This window comes from Macaca fascicularis, chromosome 16, assembly GCF_037993035.2.
Source record: "Macaca fascicularis isolate 582-1 chromosome 16, T2T-MFA8v1.1".
Classification (NCBI taxonomy): Eukaryota; Metazoa; Chordata; class Mammalia; order Primates; family Cercopithecidae; genus Macaca; species Macaca fascicularis.
The window spans coordinates 82,097,165-82,114,806 of record NC_088390.1 but is presented as its reverse complement, the minus strand read 5'-3'; the positions used below and the strand labels follow the sequence as shown (position 1 = coordinate 82,114,806).

At 53.5% G+C, this 17,642-nt stretch overlaps 1 protein-coding gene across 40 annotated transcripts in view; it reads right to left on the bottom strand.

The window, feature by feature from the left end:
- Positions 1-297: 297 nt before the first annotated feature.
- SAP30BP (SAP30 binding protein) overlaps positions 298-17,642 on the bottom strand; it is a 43,496-nt gene continuing 26,151 nt past the window's right edge. For 12 of the 40 annotated variants that reach the window (XM_074020492.1, XM_074020491.1, XM_045376681.3 and 9 more), the window contains 9 exons: positions 15,884-15,926; positions 9,785-9,873; positions 6,876-6,967; positions 6,082-6,142; positions 5,577-5,628; positions 4,612-4,670; positions 3,776-3,856; positions 3,378-3,462; positions 298-3,108 (listed from right to left, as the gene is read on the bottom strand). In XM_074020492.1, coding sequence (XP_073876593.1) covers positions 2,927-3,108; positions 3,378-3,462; positions 3,776-3,856; positions 4,612-4,670; positions 5,577-5,628; positions 6,082-6,142; positions 6,876-6,967; positions 9,785-9,847 — 675 coding nt within the window. In that variant the 5' untranslated portion in view covers positions 9,848-9,873; positions 15,884-15,926 and the 3' untranslated portion in view covers positions 298-2,926. Of the gene's footprint in view, positions 3,109-3,377; positions 3,463-3,775; positions 3,857-4,611; positions 4,671-5,576; positions 5,629-6,081; positions 6,143-6,875; positions 6,968-9,784; positions 9,874-15,883; positions 15,927-16,944; positions 17,246-17,642 lie in introns of those variants that run through there. The other 28 variants (XM_074020503.1, XM_074020504.1, XM_074020501.1 and 25 more) reach the window with 7 other exon arrangements.

Sequence of the window (17,642 nt, the reverse complement as noted above, 5' to 3'; positions counted from 1 at the left end):
TACCGGCGCCCACCACCATGCCTCAGCTAATTTTTTTTTGTATTTTTAGCAGAGACAGGGTTTCACCATGTTAGCCAGGATGGTCTTGATCTCCCCACCTCGTGAGCCGCCCGTTTCGGCCTCCCAAATGCTGTGATTACAGGCGTGAGCCACCGCACCCGGCCTAATTTTTGTATTTTTAGTAGAGATGGGGTTTCGCCATGTTGGCCAGGCTGGTCTCGAACTCCTGACCTCAGGTGATCCACCCACCTCAGCTTCCCAGTGTTGGGATTCCAGGCATGAGCCACCACGCCAGGCTCAGCAGCCCTTAAAAAATCCTTTATTATAGAGATTTCCAAATAGATACAAAATTAAAAACACTGAACCCTCCTGTACCTATCACCGAACCTCAGTAATTGTCAAGGCAGTGCCAAGTGACAGCAGCCGTTCAGAATCCAGCCCTAGGTGGCTTGAGTCATGCTGTGAGCACAGGGTTGGGAGCTGGAAACTTTCATTTCAGTGACCATAGGAGCAGAGACCACCCCTTCGGAAGATAAGCAAACTCACCTCTCCTCTCATCCCTCCATCCTCCGAATCACCTGCGTACTTATCTCATGCCAGGCACTGGGGCACACTGTTATTTATGCCTGCTTTGTTTCTGCTTGCAAGAACTAGGAGACATGAGCTGTTTCATCCCCATTTGTGGGCAGAGGCTACAAGGCAGTGAAGTGTGATCCTAAAAGCAAGGGGGTGCTGCAAGCACTGAGAATGGAGCACCCCGCTGTCCAGCAGTCAGGAGGGGATTATAAAAAGCTGAGACACATCTTGGGGTATTACATGTGCAAGGTGCGGAGCTAAATGAATCCCGATGCCCACCCAAGATCAGAGCCCTAGGGAGAGGTAGCGGGTGTGTGAGTGGGGGACAGTAGGAGCCGTGGACAGAGCTCAGTTTGGACACTGTTCTCTGGTGAGCAGACACACACTGGTCAGAAACAACTTTGGCCCCTAGTGCCTGGGCCATCCACCCACAACAGGAACTGTTCACACACCTCTGGGCCATCCCTGATGGGACTAAGGTGGGCAAGCACCATTTTAGAGAAGAGGAAATGAAAGTCCAGAAGGATTAGAAACCTTGACCCAACTCACGAAGCTAAGTGGGGCAGCAGTTTTGCCTGCGGCTGCCCAACTCTCAGCCTGTGTTCACTCTCCAGGCCCCCCACCTCTGGGGCCCCGCAAGAGACAGTCATTACTGCTTTAACTGAACAGATAAATGGCAGGGCCGGGGCTGCCCAGAGGAAAGCGGGTAGGGGAAAGACCTGCCAAACCCCATCCTCCCTGACAGAGCATGAGACGGGGAACAGGCCAGTTTGCTTCTCTCCTCGGTCTACAACAAAACAAAATTGGATTTAGCCAACAACAAACACTGGCAGGAACTTTACAGTTTATAAAGCTTTTGCGTAAGTCACCTCTGGTTCCTCCCAACCAACTTACGACGCTTTATGACCGTGATTTTCAGACAAGAAACAGGCTTACAGAGGTAAGGGTTTGAGACCACTCAACTGGTTTTAACAGAATCTGGCCAGAGGTGCCGGCTCCACGTCCACTGCCCTTTCCGCAGCGCCACGGTGCCTCCCACAAAACACCCACAGCGTCCTTGGCTAATGAGGGGCCCCTGTCGGAGGCCACAGGAAGCCTTTTCAGAGCCCCTCTGGGGCATGAGTGGGGAGCGGCTCTGCTCCCCAGAGCTTCAAAGCCCCATCAAGGAAGTGCTGAGACCTGACCTGCTGAAGTGGCCGAGTGTGTGTATGGGGGGAGTGGACTCAATTTTTATTTTTGAAACCTCATGCACAGAGTTCCTTATATTCCTCAGGTCCCACAAGAGTACCAGGTGCAGTTTCAGAACCACCTTTCTAAACCTCTGCCCACCGACTGAAAGCAACACGGCCCTTCACAGCCCGGCTTCCTTCTTTTGACACACAGCTCTTCCGCTCCAGTGGAGAGTCGCCAAAGGTCACGAAGGGTAAACAGTCTCCTCTGGACTCCCGGTCTGGGAAACCCGTTTCAGCCCCGGGGGGAGCCCAGTGGCCACTGGCGCTGCCCAGGGGCTGCTGTGGGGCAGAGATAACACGCACAGGAAGGGTGGGGTGGCAGGAGCCCTCCCAGGAGCAGGGCTTGCCCGTAAACAATGAGCTGCCGCCTGGCCAGGGCAGGAGGTGATTCATCTGCCCCCGCTGCTCAGCTCCTGGCTGGCTGCGCTCACGGGGCACCGAGGGACTGGGGCAGCCCTGGCCAGGCGCTGACGCCTCCCTACTCCCTGCACAGGTCAGGATCTCACCCCAGCCCTTCTGGAAACTGGCTTGACTTCAAAAGCCTGGGTGTGTCCAAGAAGTGATCTGGACTGGGGAGTGCTCAAATGCACCCAAGGGAGCACAGCTCCACCATCACCCAAGAACTGGCTGGGTTTTGGGATCCAGGCGGCACATGGAGCGAACGTGGAGCTTGGGGGGGTCCCGCCTGTCCATGTCCAGAGGCGTACACGGGTAACAACGGTGACTTCTTGGGCTACCCCTCTGAACGGCGTCCCAGGCCTCCATCACCCTATCGTCAACCCTGAGGCAGCAGTCCCAACCAAGATGGGGGGACGTGTGAGCTGAAGCATTTGCCTGCAAACAGAATGCAGGAGAGGCCAGTGCATCTGAGATGCCAAGAGGTAAGAAAATGGCACTTTTAATGGGCGGCAGACCCCAGGTGGTGCGTGGACAGACCCTGTCCACAGCACCTGGCTCCTGTGCTGCCTGTCCTTCTGTCTGGAATGCCACATAGAAGCTCCTCTCAGGTGGCATCAGGGGAGCAGGTCCCAATCCTGAAATATACAAAGTGGCGCCTCCCACTGGGCAGTGGTCACTGGGCTGCACAGTCCTTTCGAGTCCTAGGGTGGCCCCTCAGGTCACTGCTTGGCCTTCTTCACAATGGTGCCCACAGCAGAGATGACGGTGGTCTTGGAGCCGCTGGCGCTGGTGGTGACCGTGACGACAGCTGGCAGGGTGGCTGTAGTGGTGAGGATGGTGGGCTGGGCTATCGTCGTCACTGGGATAGCCGAGTCCCACTTGCTCTTTCTCTTCTGAGCATCTGGAGATAAAGCAGAAGTCAGGATCGCGATCCACTAATGAGCAGCGCTCTCCTTCCCTTCCCCTGCAGGCCAGCACGGGCCTAGGGAGCAGAAACCGAAGGGGCCCCCCCAAGACTCCAAAGCTGGTTCTCAAAGTCCCTGCTTAGAAAAGAGCAAGGCTGAGCCTAGGCCTAGATCCACGTGTTGTCTGTTGCCCAAACTAGCCAGGGAGACACTGGCTCCGTGTGTATGGCAGGAGGCAGGGAGGCAGGGCAGCTCTGCAATCTACCTGCAACAGCTGTGCTGGCAGTGGTAGTGGTGGTGGCCGTGGCGTTGGTCGTGGTGCCTTTCTTGGTGCCCGTCACAAACTCAATCTGGAGAGGGAGAGGGAAGAGAATGAGGCTGGGCAAAGCTGGGTGTCCATAGCCTTTTGCCATCCGTCAGCTCCTGGGGGACAGGAGCTTGGCACTACACAAAAGAGGTATTGGAAATGAACTCTGCTCTGACCATCTGGGGGAGGGTGAGGTGTCTAAGAACCCAAAGGGGCTTTTCGCTCTTAAAAGAACTTTCCAAACAGTACTGGATCCCTCCCGGCATCACCAGGTCTCTGCACATGCCCGGCACCCCCGGCCCACCGCCCCACCTCACATGCCCAGAACCGTTTGGCCAGGCCCCTCCTCCTCACACCCAGGAGGAGGCGGCGCCCGCCCGCACAGGGGAAGGACAGCTCCGGTCCCCAGGCGCTGCAGACACGTCCCTGCAACAAGCCTGGGGTTTGGAAGGGAGAGGGAAAGAGAGAGAAGGGAGATTCAATCAAGGGTTAAGAATGAGAAACCCCGATTATCCCCTTGCACCAGCTCCCACGTTCCTGGCCCAGCAGCCAGTGACTCCAGAGGGCCACCAGCATGCCCAGGCCCCAGAGCCCCTCTGCCTGGGGTGAGGGAAGCAGTCTGGAGGCCGCAGCTACTTGAGGATGGTCAGGCCGAGCCAGACGTGGGAGGAGCTGGTGTCCTGATGCCTGGCTCCGAGACTGGTCACAAAGGGAACAAGGCCCAGAGATAACACTTTGGTCTCACAGCCAAACTGATGCTCCCTGAAGAACCCAGACCACACTGCTGGGGAACAAGTGGCGCTCAGGGCCCTAACATGGGACCTAATAGGTAGCAACCAGGCGGGCCACCGAGGGCAGCTCTGGAGGCCAAGAAACTCACTGAGCAGAGCAAGCTGGGCCCGGCACTCTCTTAGGGAATTACTTCCCTCCCTTCAGGCCACAGAGGGCACCCACGACCCAAAATAGACAAAGCCTCCCAAGGTTCTGCAATTGAGGGGAGGAAGGGGGTCACAACGCAGCAAGCAAGACTCCAAGGGCAAGGCAGCAGGCGAGCACCGCAAACCCAGAGCAGGGCCTGTGCCCTGACATGGGGCCAGGGCGGGGGGCAGCCTGGACAACCTCTGGGCTCAGCCAGCAGGACCCATGCACTTCACATCTGCCTTTTCCATCTAGGAGGTCTGCCATCACTTACTTTCGTTCGCTCCTTTTTGGCCTTTTCCAATTTGTCCATCTCAATCTTCTGGGCCTTGGCTATGAAGACAAGAGAAGCTGTTACAAAGGCGGCCCCTGAGCAGCTCTGGGCTGAGGGAGCCGACTCTGATCCCTGCGTTCTTTTCAGTGGGCTAAAGGTCTTCATGGGCTCAGTGTTCTTCGTGCTAGGCAAAATGAAGCCAGCCCTTGCTTGGCGTAGGGCAGGGGCCTTCAGCTCCAGACTGGAGGGCTGCATGCCCCGTGTCTGTGTCTGGAAGGGTCAGCTACTCCTGAGCTCCTGTGGACTGCCGCACACGGAAATACAGGCCCAATGGGGACTACCTTGCTACTGACTGAGAGAAGCTGGAATCAGAGATTATTATGTAAAATGTTGGCAATGAATTCAAAATAAAAGACAGTAACATTCATGAAGGCCAAACAAAGCACCTCTACAGGCCAAGATCTGGGCCATGGGCTACAGGCTCAAGACCTATGGTCTAGGGGTTGGGCCCTTTGACATTCCTCCCAGTTCTCCCAAACTGGTACCTTAAGAATAAGCCACCCTCTCACTGGCCTCGGAACATTCTGCCTGCACCTGCCTGGCCCCTCTGCCTCTTCAAACCTCAGCTGGAACACAGTTTTGTCAGTGAGACCTTCCCATCCCTTTGGCCAGATTAGATGACCCTGCTTGCCAAAGCTCCCCTGTACCCAGCAACTCTGTCATCACCAACACTTCATCGATGCTGGCATTACTGGCGTGATGCATTACTGGCATCTTCTTTGCTGTGGCATAAGCCTCTTAAGGCAGGGGTGGGTCTGTCTCATTCAGGCCTGTACCCAGCCCCTTGAACATGGCCTGACGTAAAGGAGACCCTGAAATACGTGTTGCCTGGATAACCAACTGACTGGATAAAGGGACAGTTGGGTGGGCGGACGAGGTATATGGGAGGAGGGATGAAAGGCTACCTAATGCCTCATAGTAGGAGTCCTCAGACCAGCCATGGGGATCAAACATATCCTGCAAAGGAAAAGGCGAAAGTTGCAGTTAGTAGGAACCGTCATATGACAAATGACTCAGAAACCCAAGTTCCTTGCCTGAGTCTTTCCACAGAGCTTCCTGGTCTGGGGTCCCCTTACCTGGGGCTCGGCTGTCATCCCTGGTCTCTAGCCAAGGGGCAGCTGGCAAGTGCTGAAGAACACGGGAGCATGAAGCCCCCATCCAGTGACCCCCAGGAGCAGCAGGTCCACACATGTCCCCACCAGTCAGGGGCCAGACACCAGGTCGGCCACTGGAATCTCTTTATTGGACTATTTCAGAACAATAGGGACTCAAACACAAGACATGGGGACTGTGCTTTCAACTAGCGGTGCCACTACATGGACCCTTCTGTGGCTGCAGGTCAAACCCCATGGAACAAGCACAGGACCCCGGGTGTCCCCATCACCCTCCAGCTCCGTGTGCCAGATGTACCTTTGGGTAGTTGGTGCCAAGCTCGTCAATGGCACAGAACTGGATCAGCTTCTCGTAGATGCTGAAAAAACAGCACAGGCGTTGAGCAGGCACAAGTCCACGTCCCTGCCTGGGGCCTGAACCATCCAGCTCCTGGGGCTGACACAAAACCTTCAAAACCTTTAAATCCAGCTCAGCTGCTCTAAGCAAGCTTCCTGATGGCCCTACACCCTCCCAGGGAGATGGACCTGTTAACTAAGGGCCGGGAGGAGCATGGGGTCAAGGTGATGGCTGAGTTTTGTCCCACTGACCTTCAGTCTGCATGGTTGGGTTGGGCTCACCACACTCAGGCCCACACAAGGGCCATGCTCTTTCCCCCGTAAGTCACTAGCTTGAGCATTAAATGGAATAAGACCAGACATAGCTCTGGTCCTAAGACCTCTCACCTATATGCAAAAATCAGCTTTTTAGAGTTGAAAGATGAACCTATAGTAATTGTCTAGTCCAATTCCTTCCATGAGGACAGGGGTCTTGAGAGGTCATGTGCTTTAGGCTCAGAGCAGGGACGAGAACTCAGCCAGGTCTCCCTCATCCCCGTCTAGGTCTCGGTATGGACTGCTTTGTGTTTTGTCAGGATCTTAAATGGCAAGCCTCTGGCTGGGTTAGCATAGTCTGCCGTGTCCAGCAGGCACTCAGTGTAATGACAAGTCTGGGTGATGGTTTGGGCTCAGGGCTTTTCCTCACCACCTCCTTGGGGACGTCCTTAATCCAACATTAATAACTCAATAAACTCTGCAGGTTCAAGAGAAACTTACCTGGGGTTCCGAAATTCTTTCTTTCTTTGGATAATGTAGTTCATATCCATTCCCTCCTTTATTTTTCGTTCATAAAGCTTCTGGATCTTGTCCTATGGAAGAGGAGCAGAGGGGTGTATGACAGAAGCCCACCTCTCCACCATCCCAGCCCCTGGTCACCAGCTACGTGTGCAGCATGAACGTGAGGCTCCAGAGCCACGCAAAGCCCAACTTGACCTCATGTTAAAATTTAACCTATTCTTGGCCGGGCGCGGTGGCTCATGCCCGTAATCCCAGCACTTTGAGAGGCCAAGGCGGGTGGATCACGAGGTCAGGAGATCGAGAACATCCTGGCTAACACGGTGAAACCCCATCTCTACTAAAAACACAGAAAATTAGCCAGGCATGGTGGCAGGCACCTGTAGTCCCAGCTACTTGGGAGGCTGAGGCGGGAGAATGGCGTGAACCCAGAAGGCGGAGAATTTAACCTATTCTCAGCCGGGCGCAGTGGCTCACGCCTGTAATCCCAGCACTTTGGGAGGCTAAGGTGGGTGGATCACAAGGTCTAGAGATTGAGACCATCCTGGCCAACATGAAACCTCGTCTCTACTAAAAACACAAACAACATTAGCTGGGTGTGGTGGGGCACGCCTGTAATCCCAGCTACTTGGGAGGCTGAGGCAGGAGAATCGCTTGAACCTGGGAGGTGGACATTGCAGTGAGCTGAGATCATGCCACTGCACTCCAGCCTGGTAACAGAGTGAGACTCTCTCAAAAACACGAAACAAAAAATTAACCTATTCTCTTTTTCCACCCTACCTTTTGCCCAGAATTGCACACAAGTAACATAAACCAAGACCAGGCTGCTTTCACTGCTGAGGTTTCCTGACACTCTCTGGATGACAATATAGTGAGCAGTGAAAAGATCACAGCAGAGGAGCCACGGAGAAAAAAATGAACAAAGCCCCAATTGGTTAATCAGTTCCAGAATCATCCGAAGCAGGGTGTAGGGTACTGGTGTTGATATGCAGGGAATGAATCCTGGTTTTAAATTTTAACATGAGGTCAAGTCCTCAGCAGAACTGTGAACCACAGGAGACTTCGGAAGGGCTATGGCCTTTTCATGGGAGGCAGGAGTAGTTGTTTGGATTCGGTCTTGCAAGCTTTTTAGATTGTGTCTTTTACAGGGAGGCGCACAGGTGGCTGGTCCGCGCTGGCTTATCGAGGGTATCAAGGGTTAACTGCTTCTCTCTCACCCAAATTCCCCACAGGTCATGCCTGGCTCTCAGTGGGAGAGTGGAGAACCACCACGGGGGATGCAGGCTGACCTACTGCGGCCAGTGCCACAGGCGTCCTCAGGAAGGGGGTCCTCCCCAGCCCATGGACATGATGCCCAAAGTAGATGGCATCAGCATGGCCCAGTGCCAATGAAGAGGGCCAAGACACCAGAGCCACCTCTGGTAAGAGCAGTCTCAGCCAGGAAGGCGGGCACTGGTCCAGGGCAAGATCTACCTGCAGCCTCCCCCTGCAGTGGGGCTTAAACAGAGATTCTCCAGAAGGGAAACACCTGAGGCACTGTGCCAGCAAAGCGGGCGGGCAGGCCTGGAGGGCCCAGGTGACAGCGTTTAGGACATGTCAGGAGGGGTGATCCACTCCCCTTATTAGAGGCCAAATCTTTCTACCGAGACTGGCCAGAGCAAGAGCTGAACCGCAGAGGGAGGTCTGTGATATAATCGCCGAGACTGAAGAACTTCTGTCCTCCAAGCTATCTCCTCCAGGGTCATGGAGGGAGCCATATATAGAAGGCTCAGCAACTTGAGGAGAACCCATGTCATACAGATGACTTGGCTGCGTCTCCTGGGCCGTAAGATCAGTTCTACCACCCCAGATGAACTAAAATGTTTGCTCAAATGCCATGGTTTCCACCATCAGGAGGGTCTAAAGAGGAGGCACATTTGGCACTGCAGGCAGTGCGCCAGCTGTCTCTGCCTGGCGGGTTGCTGGAGTTGTCCTTACAGGCTGGAGCTTGCTGTCTGGTTGTCTGGCATGGAGGGTGACGTGATTCTGGAGGGTGGTGGTGGGGAGACGACTCAGCTATGGGAGGAGACTTCCGGGAAGGGAAGATAATCTGCCCTGCACCCCCAGTTCTGACTCTGGCCCTCCCCCAGCGTGCTGCATTCCTTAGCCTCAGGTCCCATTAGTCATCCATCCGTTAGGGTGGTGTCACAGGCTTGCTGTGCAGCCAGAGGCCCCCAGTGGAAGCTCCAGGATCAAAGGTGAAGCAGGTGGCCCAGGAGCCATGATTGTGCAGCCTTGGGTGCCTGTTCTATTGTTCATCACAAGGGAACCCACAGAGGGACAAGGAGAGCCACGGGCTGAACCCCAGATGTCCCCCCCGTGAGTGTAACTGCACAAAAGCTTCGACTCCTTGGGATTTGAAAACCTCCTGTCAGTGCTGCATTCTGTCAAGCAAGAAGCTACTGAATCAGCATTTTAGAAATAGATTAGCGTAGAAAAATGTATATATATAAATGCTTGTGATTTTTTCATTTCTGTAATTTATTTTACATTCTGAGGGTTCCTCAGTTTCTTAGCAAAGCTCTTTCTCAGAAGCTCCCATTGGCCCAGTAGGGCTGCAGAGAAAAGGTTATGTTCTTTTCTCTGTCTCTGCTTAGGACCTCACTGAGGGCAAGCCAGGGCCGCCCTGCTGGAGCAGCACCAGGGGACATGGTGGTGGGTGTAGGAGCCAACTCCTGAGATGAGGCTAATAGGAGGTAAAGAGGACTGCAGGATCCTTCCCACCTGTCAGTTTCTTTTATAGAAACCTCGGTCCCTTTCCCTGCCATGGTCTCTTAAGGTTAAGACCAAACCAAACACATAACCCAGGCTATCTAATCTATCCGACCTCAGTAGCCAAGCCTCATGCTTACTTGTAAGTGATTTGAACATCTGCCAGGGGGTTCTGGTGGGATCTTGATTTCATCAGGCGACATGTTCCGAACTCTTTCAGAAAAGGAGGCTATTGAGAGAAGAAGGAAAAATTCTGTAGGTGGGGATCAGAACAAGGGACAGACATGGACAAAAAAACATAAGCACATAAAATGTTATCAGGTAGGGATAAACACTATGAAAACAGTACAACTGAGTGTTCAGATGTGGCCTCTGTGAGGTGTCATCTCAGCTGAGAGTGAATGACCAGAAGGGGTGGGCCATGTACCAGCCTGGGAGAAGAAAAGTTCAGACAGAGGGTATAAATGTATACAGTAATTAACGTTTCCCTTTTTTTTTTTGTTTTTTAAAGAGACAGGGTCAGCTGGGTGTTGTGGCTCGCACCTATACTCCCAACATTTTGGGAAGCTGAGGTGGGCAGATCATTTGAGGTCAGGTGTTCTAGACCAGCCTGGCCAACATGGCGAAACCCTGTCTCTGCTAAAAATACAAAATCAACTGGCAGGGTGATGCACACCTGTAAACCCAGCTACTCGCGAGGCTGAGGAATGAGAACTGCTTGAACCTGAAGGTAGTGGCTGCAGTAAGCCAAGATTGCGCCACTATACTCCAGCCTGGGTGACAGAGTGAGACTCTGTCTCAAAAAGGAAAATAAAATACAGAAAATGAAATAGAGACAGGGCTTTTAGTCTGTAACCCAGGCTAGAGTGTAGTGGTACAATGATAGCTCACTGCAACCTCGAACTCATCTCAGCTTCCCAAGTAGCTAGGACTACAGGTGCATGACACCATGCCTGGCTAATCTTAAAAGTTTTTGTAAAGATGGGGTCTCGTTATGTTACCCAGGCTGGTCTTCAACTGTTGGATCAAGCCATCTTCCCGCCTTGGCCTCCTAAAGTGCTGGGATTATGGGTATGAGCCACTATGCCTGGCCCACAACGGTTAACTTTTAAGGAAGAGTCAGCAGTGTGCTGGTAAATGTTTAATCACCAGCTGGGTGTGGGGATGGAGAAAGGGGGGAGGCACCATGATCTATGGCATTTGCCATTTCTTGTGGTGTAAATTCTTCTGCCATAGCCAATTTCAAGCTACCAAGGTAAAGTCACTGAACCCAAGGCTGGGAAGAGACGTACACAATAGGCTCACCACGTAAGCCAGCTGCAGCCACCACTGCACGTCTCTTAAACCAGCTCCAGCCACCACTGAATATGTCTCTAAAATACTTGCAAGACTTTTGAAACTCAGAGGTGCTTGGTGCCACCTGTCTACATCTACGGCTAACCTGCCTAGGCTCCAGGAGAAACAGAATTCAGGGTTCCCTAAGTTTTGGGTCGCAAAGTAAACAAAATGGCCGTGTGCATAAATGATACTACCGTTATCAGCTGAGGATCTTTTAAAAATAAACAAATCAACTCTCTCTTAGCCCACCTCATTCCTGAGAACAAAAGGCCCATTCTGGTGGGAAGAACCACAACCCCCAGGGGACAATTTCCTCAGAGATCTGCCACGGTCGCCAGGCCTTGCTCTCTCCAGCCCCTTCCCCGCAGCCTCGGGCCACCCCGCAGCCTCGGGCCACCCGGGCACTGCAGTCTTGCTTTGGCTCGCTGGGACAATGTGCTATTTGTTGTTAAGATTCTGTCTGCTCTTCAAAACACTCCCTCATGAAAAGGATCATACAATAAGCAAAGAGCAGGCAGGCAGGGTGGGGCAGGACGAAGAGAAAGAATGAACAAACCACCAATAACACTCAGCAAGCACTTACTGGGCACCTACTGTGTGCAGGCCTGCTAACCCACTGCTGAGCTGGCCGGGCTGGCTTCGCAAGGCCAGCCCCTTCTCCTCTGCCCAGGCTGGGTTAATGTTTGCTTAGTAGATAAGGTGCTTTGATCTCTGCCTGGAGTTTCAAGTTACTGTAAAGAACACAGTGCCGAGGAGGGCTGGGGACAAGGCTCCCAGACTCTGCCAGTCCAGCTGCGGCAGGACAAGCCCGTGCACACTATAAATACGCTCTGAGACAGGGGCCGAGCCTGGGGCCATCCTAAAAACATGACTTCATGCGCTGATTTTCACTGCTGTCAGTGGATTCTCACTGGAAGCACCCCAAGAACAGAGCACCAATCTGCCATTTTGGATGAGGGCAAGAGGACAGAGACTGGCTGACACATTGATCAGAGGTCCTGTGGATCCCAGATGCCAGTGCAGCCCAAGAGCCAGGGACGAGGTGCTTCTCTTTGCCCAGCACCTTCCTTTGGTCTCCTGACTCCTCAAGCAAAGCTGACACTCAGATATGGCTGGAATTCAACTCTCCTCCAACTTCCTCCTTCCTCCCAGCCCTGGAATACGTGAAAGTGCTAAGCCTGAGGTTGCAGAAGCTGGTGGAGAGTGGAATCAGCTGCAGGGAGCTGGTCCTATCTCACAAGCAGCAGCAATAAAAGCAAGGAGGGCCTTGGCAGGCGCTGGGTACATAAAGAAGCAGGGTTAACTTCTTCCCTGGGCTGGAGAGTGCATATGTGTGCATGTGACAGAGACAAAGAGTGCCCTTTGGCATTTGCCAGGAAAACCTTTTGGAAAAACAGGGTGTGACCCTGTTGCCACAGCAACCCAGTCACACTCTGGGGCTCACATGGTGTACAGTATAAGAGGAGGGGAGCCCCCTCCTGAGCCTGGGGCTTGAAACAAGATAATTCCTAGGCAGTTACTGTCAAATAAAGGGACACATTCAGGAAAACTAGATACAAGTATACACAGAGCGTGGAAGCAGCCTTCAGTGACCCTCTCCTTCCTGAGTCCTGGAATGAATCTCATGTGGGAGACGCCAGCCCCACATTTCTGTTTATTTTTTTTGAGACGGAGTCTCACTCTATCGCCCAGACTGGAGTGCAATGGCGTGATCTCAGCTCACTGCAACCTCCGCCTGCCAGGTTCAAGCAGTTCTCTTGCCTCAGCCTCCTGAGTAGCTGGGACAACAGGCACGTGCCACCATGCCTGGCTAATTTTTTTTTTTTTTTTTGTATTTTTAGTAGAAATGGGGTTTCACCACGCTGGCCACCTCAAGCCATGTCCCCAGGACATCCATAGAGCAATGTGTCCACAGTCTCTTGGAAGCAGTGCTGGGTCTGTGGCTGCTGCCTAGGCATGATGGGGGTGTTCTCAGAGGCAGCCGCAGTTAGGACTTGAGAAGCCAGCTGTCAGCGTGAGTTGCCCTGGTGCGTGCCCAAGTCAGAAAACACCCAGAGTACCCACAGCTGCCATGGAGGGATCTGTGCAGGAGTAGCTAGTTGGACGGGCTCATGGGATGGCAGGGAGTGAGTGAGCTGGGGGGCTCCAGGGCACAGTAGAGTATCTCCAGCTCCTGAGTAACACAGAGAACCCACGCCCACTGCCACACCAGCACCACTGCTCCAGGCTCAGCCGTGGGCATCGGCGAGGCCCTGGAGGGCACTGAGAGGGTGTGCATGCTTGGCTCTGTCTAGGGGCTGAGTGCTGCAGACGCCTGTGGCTTGGCTTCTCTGCTCTCCTGCTTGTTCTCTTAAAGCTGGGGCTGTCTACATGCATGGACATGCTTCCCATACCTGGTAAGCAACCTGAGTCCTGACACCAGAGCGGACAAAAGAAGCTTAGGCAGAGAGGCTGACAGGCACTGCATCATGAATGGAAGCCACTGTCCTTCAACTAATTACGTCTTTAGTAAGAGGAACTAAACCAGCTACTCGTTAATGAGGAATGGCGAGTAATCAAAACGATGCCGCTTAAAGATCCATTTTTGTCCTCCATAGGTGAATGAGTAAACAAACTGTGGTGTATCCCTACAGTGAAATAGTACTTGGCTACAAAAAGGAACTCTGGATATGCCCAACATGGATGAGCCTTGCAAGTACCATAGTGAGTGAAAGAAGCCAGACAAAACCCTAGTTCCCTTTCTACCCTGCTTCTCAACTGCGGCTGATTCTGCCCTAAGGGGACATTGATCACTGTCACATCTGGGGGAGGGAGAGTGCTTCTGGCATGCAGTGAGTAGGCAGAGACCAAGGACACTGCTAAACATCCTACAAAGCACAGGACAGCCCCACCACAAAGAATCATCCAGCCCAAAGTGTCAGTAGGGCCAGGGCTGGGAGATCCTGATTTACAGGAAATTCTAAAAAATGGCAAAGCTCTAGTGAGGAGCGTGTAGATCACGGCTTGCCCGCGGCTGAGGGAGGGAATCAGCTGTAACAGGATTGGGGCAGGAGGGAACATTTCAGAGTGATGGGCGCGTTCTGCATCACGACTACATGCATCTGTCAACATTCACCAAATGGCACCCCTAAAATTGGCAAGTCTTACTCTATGTAAATTACACCTCAATAAAGCTATTTCCAAAAAATGGCACAGGGAGGAAAAGTGACAAGTTGGCTCTGGAAGCGACTGGGGGCTGAAATGGCTGACGCCCACACACATTCCACTGCCTGCTCAGCACTGCTAGCAAGAGCGAGGGCATCTCTGCCTTGGCATGTGACAGGCTGCTCTCTGATCCCCGGCCGTGCAGTTTCTCACAGTGAAATGCACAGTTGGCTTGGGTGATGGTGGGGTAAGAGGCCAAGGCTCCTGCCCACACCCTGCTGGTGGATCGCCTCCTTAGGGCAGGCCATCAGCTTCCCAGCAGATGTGAACTCTGCTTCCTCTGCCCTCAAAGCCAAATGTTGCACTCCTACGGTGCCACTTTCTAAAGAACGAACCCTAGGTTTTAGGAAAGTCCTGGTTTGTATAGGATTTGAAAGACTGAAACTCCACCAGAGAAGACAGGGATTAAGGCCCTCCTGCTGAGGGTCTGGGCTGCTCAGCTTACTGTGTTCCCACCCAATCCTTCTTTTTCTTTTTTTTTTTTGAGCCGGAGTCTCGCTCTGTTGCCCAGGCTGGAGTGCAGTGGCGCGACCTTGGCTCACTGCAAACTCTGCCTCCCAGGTTCACGCCATTCTCCTGCCTCAGCCTCCCGAGTAGCTGGGACTACAGGTGCCCGCCACCTCGCCCGGCTAGTTTTTTGTATTTTTTAGTAGAGACGGGATTTTTTTTTTTTTTTAGTAGAGACGGGGTTTCACCGTGTTAGCCAGGATGGTCTCAATCTCCTGACCTCGTGATCCGCCCGTCTCGGCCTCCCAAAGTGCTGGGATTACAGGCTTGAGCCACTGTGCCCGGCCCCAATCCTTCTTTAAAAGACAAACAGAATCAACAATTCCTAGCTCCTTTAGTTCAGGAAAAGGAGAACAGACTCCGTAGCAGAACTCCCAACAGAAAGGTCCTCCTGGGAGAAAGCCTGGGTGGGAGGGACTGACTACTGGGGCAGCGCTTCCAGGTGGTCCCTGGGCTCGGAACCCCCAGGGCTGGAGCCAGTGAGCCACTGAGGCAAGACCGCAGGAGGGAGGAGCCTGTTTGAGAGCCGGTAATGGCCGCCACAGAGAAGGAGGGCCAACTCCACCAAGAGCCCTGACTCAGCTGCCGGGAACTCCCCCAGGTCGGGCTTTGGGAGCCACATGAAAGGAGCTGGGGGGCTTTCTAAAAGGATTAAAAGCCTGGGGCTAGCACAGAACTTGGATGATGTGTGCTGTTTTCCAGAAACATAGTGTCCCTGCTCCTCCCAAATCACAAAGAGCCCCAGACTCCAGGGCTGTGAGGCATGCTCCCGCCTGGGGACAGAGCAAAGTGCCAGCAGAGGCCACATGCTGACTCCCTAAGCAGCATGCATATGCCAGCAGAGAGGGGGAGGAGGGGGTGCAAAGACAGAGGACAAGCCCAGGGCACTAGGGGAAGCAGAGACCAAGACACGCTCCCAGCTGAGGGGCCCTGAACTCCCTCTTGACAGCGTGGGCGACCAACCAAAGCCCAATAAAACATACCACAAACACGATTTTCAAAGAAGAACTGTTCCCTGGGCGTCTCGCCCGGGCATCCTAGGAAATGCCAAAGGCCCTGAGAGGGAGCCGAAGGGACATGGTGCTCACAGCAGACAGAAGCCCTGTGGGGCGGAAGGCGTGGCATGGCCGAAAGCCAGGCTGCTAGTGGTAAGGCTGAGAAACGTGTCCCCAGGATCCCCCAATACTCACCCACGAGTTCCTGGGGGTCTCGCTTTTCTGCTTCTGTATTATCCTGCAAAAGAGAAACAAACACGAGGAGGTAAGACTGGGGCTCCTGAACCAGCTACTCTCCACTGAGACCACTCACGGTTTTTAAGGAAGGAGAAAAAGTAAAAGCACTGCCAGGAACACTAAGGGTAAGCTGACGTTTCAGGGGCCTCTGGCACCCCCAAGCCGCCGAACCCTCTTCTTCCCGCATCGCAGCAGCCAGATGCTCTGGAGCCCAAGCCGGTCTCTCCTCCAAACCTCTTCAGTGACCAAACCCACCATCGCTGAGGAGAGCACACGCCAGTAAGCCTGCTGCGGCCACCTGGGCAACGCATACCCTGCCTGTTGCTCTCCCCTGGGTCCGAGGAAGCTTGCCTGAATGGAGTGCAGAGTTCAAGGCCCCGGCCAGCCCAGACATCACCACCTCTACTGCTGGTACCAAGGAAGCAAGAGGCGACTGCTTTCTAACAGCAGACTCCTGAGATGAAAATGCAGACTAGCCGCTCCCAAGATAATTCTCTTATTTTTAGTTCAAAAAGGGAGGCTTCATCATAAGGATAAAGGGGCAGCTCACGGAACCTCAGAGAAAACGTGTAGCGAACCTTGAATAAGTGGCAGAATGGGGATCCGAGAGAGGCCCCAGGATCAAGGCAGCCTCTCTCTGGCTCTCAGCTCCCTTTCCACTGGCTTTATACTCCCTCCAAAGAAAAGCTTCCTCCAATCCCTAATGCAAACAGCATCCCACGACAGCCACGTCCACAAGTCCTACAGAAACCTGAGAGCAAAGGCTTCTGAGACATTTTCTGGATTTCACTGTTCCATAGTAAACGTTTCATCTAAACCAAAGTCAACGCTGAGAAAGCCACGGTCCAAGTCCTACGTCACAAGTCTTCCCCTGCCTCCACTGTCTCAAGTGTAAAAGGGCAAGAACACACGTCTCCCCCATTTCTGGGTTGCTGACACCCAGGCCCTCAAACCCAGTTAGATCAACAATCTCCAGGGCCATACGCGCTAATGATCAAAAGAGCAGAAGCAGAGTTCACAGAAAGCTGCCAGACCCCGTGTCCTTTCCCTCTGATGAGCAAGGGAGGAGATGAGACAGGAAGACTCTGCAACAAGACCTCGAGGACAGGTGCAGAGCTCCGCCGGCTCCACTTCCACAGACATGGCACACCACGCCATGGCTCCAAAAGGAAGGTGCCAGGAAGGCCACCCAGTTCCCCACACCGAACCTAGACTCAGTCTTAGCCCCCTTCCCAAAAAGTCCCTCCTGATGCTGGGACAGGCCAAATTCCCCATTCCTCAGAACACTGCAGCTATTCATTCAACCTGGCAGGGTACCACGTCCAGGCCAGGCTGCTTAGCAACCCATCTCTTCGAGCCACTGCCCCCTGCCAATCAGGTGGGCAAAGAGGAGGGTGGGAGCGGGCAGGGAGGCGCGCCTGGAGGACTGCCACACCAACTTCAGGTTGCAGTCATAAATCAGCGGCTCTCTAGAGACTGCCAGTCTCTCAGGGGACGAACAACAATCCCTTTGTAGCAGTGACTCTGAGGAAACCAATGTTCACGAGTGTTAGTAACAAAACATGGGACTGTAAAATGTCCTTACATTCTCCCTCTAGAGAACAGCTTTCTGGGTGCTGATGGTGGGAAAACATCAGCTCTTCCCGCACATGCCAGCTGGCTGATCATACAGGGACTGACCATTCATTAACTCTCCCTCCAGCCCCCACTCACCCTT